This window comes from Bacillus rossius, chromosome 16 (genome assembly GCF_032445375.1).
Source record: "Bacillus rossius redtenbacheri isolate Brsri chromosome 16, Brsri_v3, whole genome shotgun sequence".
NCBI lineage: Eukaryota > Metazoa > Arthropoda > Insecta > Phasmatodea > Bacillidae > Bacillus > Bacillus rossius.
This window is the reverse complement of record NC_086343.1, coordinates 42,020,135-42,032,953: the sequence shown is the minus strand read 5'-3', so window position 1 is coordinate 42,032,953 and position 12,819 is coordinate 42,020,135. Positions and strand designations below refer to the sequence as shown.

The following is a 12,819-nucleotide window of genomic DNA, read 5'->3' as shown; positions in this document are numbered from 1 at the left end:
AATGATGGCATCGGGACTCGCGAGATTGTTAGACGAGTCTGGTGTTCCGCATGTGTGCAAATCGGCGGCGAGAACTTAACGATGACCGAGGTACGGTCAATGGAGTGCGCCCGGAACTGGCATACGTTGCTCATGGTGGGCCGTGTTGAGAACCTGGAGTATGCAAGTACATGGACATTGAAGCTCTCCCTTTTCAATGAGATGTCAATCTTGTTGACAGAGCCTTGTTAAAAAACTCTCGGTGGAGTTCTCAATTCGCCAACGCACCAATTTCGAGATTGGTTTTTGCAAGTTCATGCCGTTAACAGTTTCCCGGTTGATTCACGTGGACAATGCTTAATTCTCTTGATTTGATTAACTGTTTAGGTGTACTGTGCATTTGTGAGAAGATAATATTTTTTAATAACCTCATGAACATTAGTAAGGAATGGCCATGACCCCCTTTTTTTAGACTTTAAAATAAGTACTTTTTTGTTTAAGTACATTTTTAATCAAAGTTTTTTTAAAATTTAGTAAGGTATAAGAATGAATTGTGAATCTACAGGTTACAGGCCCCTTTCTATGTCAATCATATAAATTTATATTTGTAACATGTGTAACATTTTCTTTAAGATTTTTAAAGTACAGTATAAACAAACTTATTTCCGGAGTTTTTGCTACTAACCTAGTTAAGCTCCCTTCATTACCTTTTGGTAATATTGCTTATAGTTGTCGTGATGCTTTACAGGAAATTCTATTGAGTGATTTTTTTCACAGCTGATCAATTATTTTACTGGAAGTAGGTTCTCCTGCATCGCACATATTATTTCTTCAAAACTAAAAAAATATATATGTTTAGGTCTGGTGTAATAGCCGCGGGCACGGTGGTGCAGCAGATGTCTAGCACGCACCTGGGCTCCACCAGGATGACGCGCCTGTCGGGGGCCGCGGCGGTCAGCAGGCTGGAGCTGGAGAAGGTCTGGCGGCGCCGTGCCAGGTGGCTGAGCCGGCGCCCGGGCGAGCGTCCCTCGTGCCGCGCACGGCGTCGGGCGCACGCCCCGGCCGTGCTGGGCACGGGTGGCACGCCCACCAGCGAGGAGCACGTCTCCGAGCCCACGTAGCGGTCGCACAGCCTCTGGCACAGCAGCTCCGCCTCCTCCGCCAGCGGGCCACTGTTGTAGCTGCAACCCGCATGCTCACTTGCTGTAGGGATACTTATTAAACACTTGTTTCAAATACCATTGTTCGGTATATAATTATTTATTGGTATTCCCATTAAAACTATAATTAGTTCGATAAAATAGCCAAATCTTTTATCGGGCAGGCTGTTGTCTTTAACAGGCCTGATGAAGGACCTTACACTATCATGTTTGAATATCAAGCTGGTAACCACTATATACTACATTTAACAGAATATAAAGCTATGATTTTTACCAAACATGTGGAAACTAAAAGTGGGGGTCAAATTATAACTGCAAGCTTGTATCTTGCCAACTGTCACTTATGCCACTTTAGACTGGGTCTTCCTGAACCACTGCACAGGAGTGACAGATCATAGAAACTCAATGAAGGAGAGGGTGCAAATGGAAATTTGTAACTGGGTTCTTTCTGCTTCTCTTCACACCCCTCCCCCTTCTCAATAATCGCACCCAGCCGACCATGACCACTGTATCTCTCCCCATTCTTTGCTTCCTGAACAGCTGCCCCTGAACTGTGCTACAAATTAGTTATTTTCTCAGCACCATAACATTTTTTTTATTTATTCATTTGCACTTTTGATAAGAGTTCATGGGCTCACATGAATTTTTTTTTTTTACCTTTTTCAATCCAATGGTGTCATTATTAAAGCTTTAGGCCTGTTGCTAGTGCTGCTAGGCTAAGCTGCCGGATGTGCCACACCCTCCCACGCCCTGTTAGCAGTATGTCAGATGTACCCCACCTGGCCATACGTACCGTCTTCAGTGCCCCGTATAGGGATCATGCTTTCTGGCACGGCTGACTAGACACCCGTGTCGCAGCGGCCAGCGCCAGCAGCACGGCAGGTAGTTCCTCATGCACCCCCCCCCCACCCCTTTTCGTGCTGCTGTTGTTCTCAGATCTCGGGGCTGGGCATCCACCCCCCCTGTCCATGTCTACACCCGTGGCACCACCTATAGGACTCAGTAGGAACTAATCCACGGCTTCTCTTGAAGCCCTTGAATGTACTGCTTGAGAGTGCCACCTCCCAAGGCATATCCCTTTAGGACCTTCTTCTTCAGGCCACCTCAGGGATGACCTAGATCCTCCCCTATGCTTAACTCGGTGCTCAGGTCCCCAAATATTACGCGAATATTCGCAAAACATAGTTATGCCAAACAATCGAAATAGATGAGAAATAACCATAAAACTTATTTTTTCCCTCAAATTAATTGCAAAAGATAATTCTGCGTAAAAACAGACACCGCTTCGAAAAATAACCTCACTTTTTTTCTCTCTCCAAAATAACGGTTTTCAACTGTTTTGATGTTACAATTAGTTGCAAACAATTTAAGTCTTTTATACAACTATATATAAATTTTACGTGCTAGAAATTAAATTTTGGTAATTTGGAAACTATAATTTATGGTTTCAACTTATTTTTTTACAGTTTTTAAAGTAGTAAAAACGTTTTACGAAGCCGTTAGAATGGCAGCATTTCGTACGGAAGTTAAGCTGGTACCACAACCAAAATGGCAGAGGCTAATGTTTGTAACAAAATCTCAACACCTACATCTTAATATTTACGGGCTAACGTACGATCCAACCTGGTTCCTTGTTGAATTTTTAGAGAAATAGAGGTACCTATTTATTCATTTAAACTCTGTAACAGTTCCTAACTTAATTGGTGTGAAATTAGTTAGGTACATACTAGGCCCGCGAATAACAAAACAAACTATGTTTACAGTGGTTTGCCAAATGTAATACGTATTTAATTTTGTTTTTACTGAAATGTAAAACACATAATAAATTCTAACTTATTTTTAAAATTGTATGTGTGTACTGGTATAACAAAATTTAAACACTGACGGTCTTATTTTGCTACATTAAAAACCGTTTGAGAAATAAATGATGGCGCTTATGTGCACTGCATGCAATGATAATAGTACAACTTAACCTTGGCGACGGTAAAGTTGCATTCAGGCAAGTGTTGGGGAAAGATTTTTTTTAGAAAAATTGAAGCATTGTGTGTTCTTTAGTGCTTATTAAGCGGGAAAATAAAAAAAAAACATAAAAACGTATTAAAAGAGCTATGTTAAGGTAAAGTTTATGAGAAAATTTTGGTTCCTTATTATCCTGACGTTTTAGGCAGAAAAACGTGTTAAGCCATGACGTCTTATACGGGTTTTACTGTATTTGCATCACTAACAAATAATCTTATAAAAATGCCAAAAAATCAATTTCACTTTATTCCCCAGTCACTCGGTTTTTACACACCGCACACCTTGCTGGGCCACACCTCTGGCACAACTCTCGCCGCAGCACTTCTCGTGGACCTCCGTCGCGGGACTCCATCGCCGCACTCCGCTGCCGCAGTCGCACTTCCCTTCACCCAGGATTCCACTCTACGCTTTGCTTGTAACTTCGCTCGGGACTCTCGCCGCACCCACGGCACTATCGCCCGGACTATCGCACCGGAACTGAACTCTCAACTCCACTCCGAGGCCGACGTCCTGGGCTTATATAGGCCCAGGCACCACTTCTAGAATTCGCGAGCGTGGCTGGGGCCACGCCGACCAGACGTCAGAATTATCAAGAAAGGTGCCGGCAGCTGGCCAGCTGCAAGGTGTCAGGTGGGGAGCAGAGGTAAGGAGGGGGTAATCCACCAGGCGCGCCGGCACGTCTCACGTGACGTCAGTGGCCGTGCAGGACCCACCTGCACGCGCTGCGGCCCTGCTTACGTTTCGTAACATTATACTAAATACACTGATAATATTGGTGTAGGTTTTATGGGTGGATGTCATTATTAGGGATGAATAAAGGAATCTGAATATTAATTTAATCATTTTGTAAAGTATTATAAAACAGACGTAACTATCTGCATAAGAACTAACGTGAGGTTAGTATTAAGGTAAGGAAAAAAAAAAATAGGAGTCAATTCATTTTGACAGATTTTATTTTCCCATTAAACTGGAATTGAGTGAAATAGATTTACACAAGGAGTCATTTACAGAGCATTTTAATCCTAGAATATTTAATAATGATAAGAAAGTGCATATAGTCCAACCATAGTTTTTGTGGTAAAAAGGTTTGTAAAATTTTTTTCCAATACAGTAGAACCTCGTTAATCCGTGACGCGCTAATTCGAGAATCGGATAATCCGGGACGATTTAAAAGTGCAGAAAAAAAAGAGAAGTAAAAATTGTCAGCGCTTAAAGCAAACACTGCAAGCCATCGCGTGGGCCGCCAAACTCTGCAACGCTGTTTGTACCGACCCTTTGTGTCGCCCCCCTTTCAGCTGTCACATTTGTCACTCTTTAAACTTGAGGGGGATGTCCTGACTTCTGCTTCCCGTCTCCCTTTGTTTCCACCCGCCAACGCACGGCGAGTGACTGGCTGGCATTCGGCTGGACGAAGGGGGATTGGGGGGGGGGGGGGGGGGGGGGAGAGCTACCCAAAATTTATGTGTGCAAGGTCGGCACGATCTTATCTTTCTCTCTTCGGCTGTTGTAAATGACTACAGGATTTTAATTATCCGGGCATCGGCAGGTCCCGATTAACACGAATAATGGGGAGTTTACTATTTTTATCCATCTGCTGCCAAGGTGCAGTAAGCCTCGGGAGATGTTACGTCACATGACCTTGGCCTTAACACAGCTGCACGCCGGTGTCTGAGAGGCTTGACAAGACCTTCCGGGCTTATAATCGCTAGTCCATGAAATTCGGTAATCCGTGATTATCTCGGTCCCGACCATCACGAATTAACGAGGTTCTACTGTATTTTGTATACAACACTTTTAAATAAAAGGGAAATAAATGATACTATAATAATCACACTACATGAATAACTAATACATGTCGAGTCCAATACAAAGAACTTTATGAAATTCTTCCCATTTTTTTAATGTAAAATGTCAAGTCAAATGACAAAAATTAGCCCATTTATCAATTTTAACGTTTGTGCTGGTGTTTTCAACTAACAGAAACAGACTAATAGTTCAAACTTATATACACAAATATACATTACTTTAAGTTATCCCACAAGCCAATACTGGACTAGTTTTTAAGCTGGAACAGCTCATATATCATTAACAGGTTTTAGACAGTTACATAAAAAATAAAATTCAATGGTACGACACAACTGTCAGGTAAAAAAGTAGCTGGTTGGCCAGGAGCATTGTAATACCAACAAAAATGCCAAAAGGGTTGTAAAACAGGGTAGCATATAAAATGTTAGCTATCAATGCAGGGTAGCAGACCAGGTAAGTAATACCAAGGTATAAGGGTGGAGCAGTAGAACAAGGTAGTATGATAGAGTATCAGAGCATAGAAGCTGGACCAGATAATAGTACAGGATAGTAGACTAGGGTAATAAAGACAGGGTGAGGTAGAACAGGGTAGCAGAACATGGTAGATGGACAGGGTAATAGGGCAGGGTGGTAAAACAGTGTATAAGCATAGTGTAGAATAACTAAGTACAAGGACAGAGTAGCAGAGCATAGCAGCTGGACAGGGTAGAAAGACAGTGTATAAGGGTGTTTTAGTGTAACAGGGTAAAGGTGTAAGGGTACTGGTGAAGTAGCAGATAACGTCAGCTGGATGCCACCTCACCTGATGCCGTGGTAGCAGCAGTCCTTGGCATCCGGCCACTGTGCCTGCTTGGCCACCTGCTCGCTGACGACTCTGCAGCCTCCCGCTCCGCCTGGAACACCACACCCTTACATCATCCAGGGAAACATTTACCAACAGTCACTCACAACACAACAATAACCACCAGAATTACAAAGATCACAGAAACAATTGTCACATCAAGTGATTCAAGCAGACTTCATTATAGATCAAACTACACTTAAAACTTATTGGGCTTAGCAGACAGTATATAAAAACTTCCAAATTTTGATGTTAGTTTTCACACACACAAAAATAAGGATAAATTTCTGACTGAAGAAAAAGCATATTAAAAGTTCTGAAATTTATTCTTCTCAAAAAACATACCCTCACATAGTTACAAAAATTTCTTCAGTCATATTGCAAACCAATTTGGTCACACTCGAAGCAACAATAATTTACAGTACATTGACACCAAACACAGATGTCATTAAATTCCTACAGCTACATCACAGCTGGGTGCACCAGGAAACAACCAATCATCAAGGACGACTGCTGCATGACAGATCCATGGTCGCCTGGAGCCGACAGCCAACGCCACTGGTCAAAATTAACTTTTAAAAAACAATGTAAAAATGTTTTGCTGCCCTGACTAGCAGATGCAAAGTTATCCTTCATAACTTCACGTACGTAATGAACTCTGAGCCGCCGAGAAATGCCACTTACCGGAACAATGGCTAAGTGATGAATATAAAATTGGCCTCTGCTTCTCAGCTGAGAGGCCTTCTAAGGCAAAACAAAACGGTTTGCAGTACAATGAAGGAAAGAATCACACATTCATTGTGAAGATTATAAATGGTATCACATTCATGAATTTACATATTATATAATAATTTGATTACCAAAAATTCAGCAGGGTCTTACTTATTTTTCTATACAATCGCCAAAACGAGTGAGGCCCCGTCTTCAAAGAAGCTAGCAGCCAGTGCCTTGCTCTCCCTCGTCCCTCACGACGCTGCTGTGAGGCGGACAGACTGTCGCGTGGCACATTGTGTCTTGAAGCAGGAGCCAGTGCGCCGCGCAATTAGTCTGTCCGCCTCACAGCTGCATCGTGAGGGAGAGGGAGGTCCGAGCGCTGCTCATTGGCGGCTGACTTCTTTGAAGACGGCATCGAGAATCTTGTGTTAAGACATGGCAAATGCCGCGATCGTTTGGGCGATTATGTAGACAAATAAGTAAGACCCTGCTGAACTTTTGGTAATCAAATTATTATGTCATATAAATTTGTCTTTCCTTTAATGCCCATCGGAGGTTCAATAAAAACAGCCCTCGCTTAACTGAATAGCTCATTATGTAAGAAGGCATCTATGAGTTTGAATATTAACTACATGTTGTAATATATTTTTTTATTTATTTATTTACATTGTGACATGTGTACCCACAACTTAATACCCAGGTGGTAGACATCATACATAGAAAAAAATACACAGACAAACAGAATGTATTGACAAAATATAGACAAACACAGAACATAACACATTAAAAAAAAAGTATAACTACATGAAATAAATTAAATTTAAACAAGCAAAAAATTAAACTACACCAATCTCTCACTTAGCACGTCTTCAGATTGAATGAATTCATTTAGCGTGATGATAATTTTACTGCTCCAGTCTTGAATAGCACGTCTGTAAATTTCAGCTAGCAACAAATCGCCACATGCAAAAAAAAGTCAGGCATGAAGCCACAAAGTCTGCTTTAACTCAGTTAACAACAGATGTGCAGTGGCATAGTTAGCTATACGAGGGGGGAAGAGATGCATGCACAGGTCTGACTACGCTATCAACTGTTGAACAAACATCAGCTATGGCAAGTTCAGTTGCGGCTATGGAGTGTAAAGGACCAGATGTTTTTTCGTCCGAGTGTATGCCGCCGGGCCGTACCGTTGTCGCCCGGCCTCAGACCAGGTCGTGATGAACTTCAGTCTAGCCAGTGGCAGGGAAGTCGCACACACAAACACAAAGCAACATCTGCCGTCTGCTGTAACTGTACGTGCGCAAGCAGCTGCAGTTGGAATCACAGTGGGGTCAATCCATACCAAGTGGTCCAGCACTGGTTGCTCGACCATTTTAAGAAAATTTGATAATTGTGCCTTGTTAGCATTATGTATTGACAGTTTAAAACTGGCACAATTAAATTTTTATTCTCACTGGTTTGATTATGGCAGCCATTTTGTTGCCATGGCGCGCGACAATTTTTACATTTACAAGAGTTTACCGACATTAATTTGGTAGGTCATAGCATGATGAAACCAAATCTGAGGTGTTAAGCACAATATATATTACAATTCTTATAATAAACCTTCTTTCTAAAATCACTCAATCTTACCAACTTTGAAGCTTGAACTTCTTCCTCACAATTGCAAAAATTTTCATTTTCATAATTTTTTTCCAGAATTATGGCAGTATATATTGGCTTCAAAATATTTTTGGAAGTACTAATGTAATAGTATTGTAAACACAAATTATTTGGAGTGTGAGACTTTGCTACTTTTTTTTACAAGCTTGTAAAAATGAGTTTTTTCATATTTTGCTTACTTTACGGCTTAATATCTCTGGTGGGCAGTTATCTAAAAATCTAAAATTTACAAACAATTAAGTACTCCATGGTACATAACTACTGTTAAAATTTTTACTTTGAGATTCAACTGGTTCATAAGTTACAGCCTTGCCAAACTTGTATAAAATTGAATTTTTCTTTTGCAACAATGAAAATATTAATAAACTGAAATAATTTTTTAAAATGCAAATATCTTAAAACTGGCATTTACTATGTAATTGAAAAGAGTTCCTGAACATTTAAACGTATGCCTGAGATGTTTGCCAAGTGTTTGAAGTGCGCAGGTCTCAACAGGCACGGACTTGCTCTGCTATGGTCTGCCAGCAGCTCTGGTATAGGAAAGGTAGTTTGTGTTTCCATGCATGGTTTTTGTTTTTCAGTATGGAGAAAGTGTGTTCAATAGGACATTTAACAAATAAACAATGCCACAAAAGTGTTTTATGATTCAGTGCAACAGGAATCAAAGAAAATCAGTGAGTTTAGTTTAGAACAGCAACAGCTAATATTTTGCAGAGTTTCTAGTGATGTTAAGTCTGTATGTAAGTGTCACGAGATTAAGTATCTTGTTAAATATCATCATATATTTGGCCGGTATTGCAGTGATCCTTTACAAATGCATAAAAAGGCAGTCACAAAAGGCTGAGGGAAATACTTTCTGAACATATGCATAAAGAAACAAACTATAATTTACTGTTTGTCCCTGGTAAGTCCTTATGTCCTACATGCTACAAAAAATTTTTTCTACCATAAGCAAATGATGGAACAGGGGACAAATGTGAACACTTTATTCCTACGAGTGAAAATTTGGAAAAAGTGGACAATGTATGTACTGAGTAAGGGGTTTCGCCAGCATCTAAAATAAGGAAATTGGGTTTACATAAAAGACCACAAGCAATGGCTGACAAGATTGGTAAAGTTTCAAATGTGTTGAAAAGAAATCTTGAGGAATCTTTTGATGAAGTGATGGAAAACAGAGTAGTAAGTTTAGAGCCTGTAGAAGAGTTTGAAGAATAAATCATGAATCTTAAGGAAAAATGTGCTGTTGCAGAAAAAGAAGTGCAAGTGAAAATAATTAGTTTACTTCCAAATTCATGGGGTTGACAAAGAATAGCTGAAGAGTTTAATGTATCAGAGTTTTTGGTAAAACTGACAAGAGACCTAGTGAAAGATCAGGGAAATCTACCCGAGTTGGGAAAGAAAAGGGTTTTGGCATTCAATCAGAGGTGGTTACTACAGTCCATGAATTCTATGAAAGTGATGAATACAGTCGTCTTTGTCCCACAAAAAAAGACTGTTTATCTGTAAAAATAAATAACATGAAATGTCAAAAGCAAAAGAGGCTGGTTCTGTAAATTTGAATGAATTGTTTGTGGAATTTAAAGATAAACATCAAAACTGCAAAATTGTAAGATCAAAATTCATAAAACTCAGACCTAAGTGGTGTGCACAGCCAGATCATCGGGAACACAAAATGTTTGTGTTTGTACTTATTATCAAAATGTTAAGCTAATGGTGGATGGTGCACAGCTTATGAAAGACTACAAAAGACCTTCTTACCATACTCGTTTGTGATATGAATAGTTACAACTGTATGATGGGTAAATACCGTATATACTCGTGTATAGCGCGCCCTTTTTTCCCCTCAAGTAAAGGAAAAAAATAAGGATGCGCGCTATACACGGGAAAAAAAAAAGTGAGGGGTGGAGGCGGGGAGGAGTGGAAGTCGTTAACTGACGGGTGACGTTTCTGGCCAGCCCCCACACATACGCACAAGCAACAAGGCCTCTCTTTCACACACACACACGCGCGCGCGCGCACACACACACGTTCACCACACACACACACGTGCGCGCGCAAGCTCGCAGGTCTCTTGTTTATTTTTAGACCTCCCCCTCTACAGAAAGCCATTGCAGCTAGTAAAATAAAAGAGAGAGAGAGAGAGAGAGAGAGAATGTTGTCCTTCGCTTCCTCGTCGCAGCTGCTACCGGTGAGTCATCTAGTCCTCCGCGTCACGTTCCCGCCTGCCTGCCTGCCTGCCTCCCTACCTCCCTCCCTCACGTACCACTTGTGACGATACAGCGCTTCATTATCTTCCGTCTACACAGCAGAGTTTAAGTATTTTCCTGACGCATCACCACACATCAATTTAAATTATCATTTGTTTCATACGTAATTACTAAGCAGGTACCACAAAATGTTAGTAAAATTTATTTATAGGAAAAATTTTTTTTTTTTCTTTGGAATTTGTTGCAAAAATCGTGGTGCGCGCTATACACGAGTAAATACGGTATGTTAAATGTCCAGGAAATGAAGCCCTAGTATCTCTGTTTGATTAATTTGAAGAAAATTATGCCATTCCAGACAACATAATTTTTCAACAATGGACCACAACAGATAAAGCTGAAATGATAACTGTTATTCAGCCAAACAAAGAATTATTTCAGTCCCTTATTGAAAAATTTGATTCACTTACAACTCATAATTTTATATCAAAGATTCAAAGTCAGTACCTGAGAGAGAAGAAGGAGAAACTTATGGAAACAGAGTGCATTGTTCTGGCAGACTTCGCAGAAAACTTTACATTCGCTATCCAAGACGAGATTCAGAGCTACCACTGGGTAAATCGCCGAGCAACTGTTCATCCCTTTGTATATTATTACAAAGAAAACGATAAGCTTCTAACCCAATGTGTTTGTGTAATCAGTGATCATTTGGACCATAACCCAACAACAGTGCATATATTTCAATTTCATCTAATGAAACACTGTTCCTTGGGTTCAACATATAATTTACTTCTCAAATGGATCATCAAGTCAGTATAAAAATAAAAAGGAATTTTATGAATGTCACCATAAGAATAATTTCGGCCTTAGTGCAGAGTGAAATTTCTTCGCAACATCTATTGAAAAAAATGACTGTGATGGTGTCGGAGGAACAACAAAAAGGGAAGTAACAAAGGCGAGTCTTCAAAGAACAGTCAAGGATCACATTCTTTCCCCTGAAGATATGTTTATGCACTGTACACAGACAATTAAAGGTATTATGTATATATAAATATATATATATATATATATGTGTGTGTGTGTGTGTGTGTGTGTGTGTGTGTATATATATATATATATATATATATATATATATATATATATATATATATATATATATATTAAAGAAGAGGAAATTACTGCTCGACAAGAAGAGCTCAAACCTAGGTTTAACAACTTCCAACGGCTCCCAGGAACATGGAAATTTCATACAGATGTTCCTTGATTTCTTAGCAAGGGACTTCCCCGTAGTAAAGTCTTTACCACTGTGGTTATTTTAATCTTGTTGGCTGCCAAAAATCTCCAGATAATTTATAAAACTGTAGCAGTGGGCCAACATACTCTCTGTTTTATCATGCTTCTATATTTATCAGAAAAGTTTATAATGTCCTATACATTAACATACAAAAAAAGTTACAAGCTATGAAATACAGTAAAATAAATTGATAAACAATATTTAACCTCCTTGTTAATGTAGCCAAAACACTAAAAATACACAATTACCAATAATATGTAATTATGAATTGAAAGGCTTTATAAGGAAAAAAAAAAAAACACCTTACAATTATGCCTTAAAAAACTATTACACTTAAAATTATTTAATTAATTCCTATAACCCTGAACATGTCCAGCATGTAAAATCAACAGACATTAATGAAATATAAAAACTTGGTAAAAGTATCAAATTTCTTTTCAAACATGTTAATTGTGCTTATACTTAGGATCTGAAATGTATATTTTCAACAAATGATTTCAGTAGATTGCAAACAAAATGGGCAACATCAACATAGGTTTTAAAGTATATCCACTACCTTCCATGTACTTTACAGGAGGAATGAAGGAAAGAGCAGTCTAACCCTCTGGACTTTCTGCATAACCCCAACAGTTTCATGTTCCCCCTTGCAACTAACACCCTGCCTGGGAAGCAACACTGGAAGCAAACACGTCACATGTCACCCACAAAGAGCAAAGCTAATTTAAGGGGCCCGCCTACCTGGGCACACATACGGTGTGCAGAGCTTCAGGAAAAACAACGCAATTTCAAAACTACTTAAGATATCCGAGTGGGGCCTATTTACGAATAGCATTTAAGAGTTCGCTGAGGACCGAAAAGTACTTTTAATTTCGGATTAAGTTTTTAAACTGTATTTTTAGAAGCGTTAAAATGCCTAAAACGCGTGTTTTCAGAGTAATTTTTAGGCATAAAACAATCAGTACAGATTCTTGAAAGCACTTAAGGGGCTTGCATAACACCTTTATCTTCATTTCTCCGCCATATAATGTTACGGTCACCGCTCAAATTTCACAGTTATCCTGTGATGACGAGACGAATGCGCACCAGTTCAGAGACTTGCGCTTAGAGGCTATACCGCGCTGGAAGCACCAGCGAGCGTCG

General features: G+C 39.7%; 1 protein-coding gene across 2 annotated transcripts in view; it reads right to left on the bottom strand.

Moving 5' to 3' along the window:
• The window catches only part of LOC134540455 (uncharacterized), a 48,334-nt gene that overhangs the window by 24,957 nt on the left and 10,558 nt on the right, over positions 1–12,819 (bottom strand). For both annotated transcript variants that reach the window (XR_010076443.1, XM_063383217.1), the window contains exons 3-4: positions 5,767–5,857; positions 891–1,160 (exon numbers count right to left, since the gene is read on the bottom strand). Coding sequence is in view for 1 of the 2 variants with exons in the window: in XM_063383217.1 (XP_063239287.1) it covers positions 891–1,160; positions 5,767–5,857 (361 nt within the window). In the remaining variant the exon portion in view is untranslated. The remainder of the gene's footprint in view (positions 1–890; positions 1,161–5,766; positions 5,858–12,819) is intronic.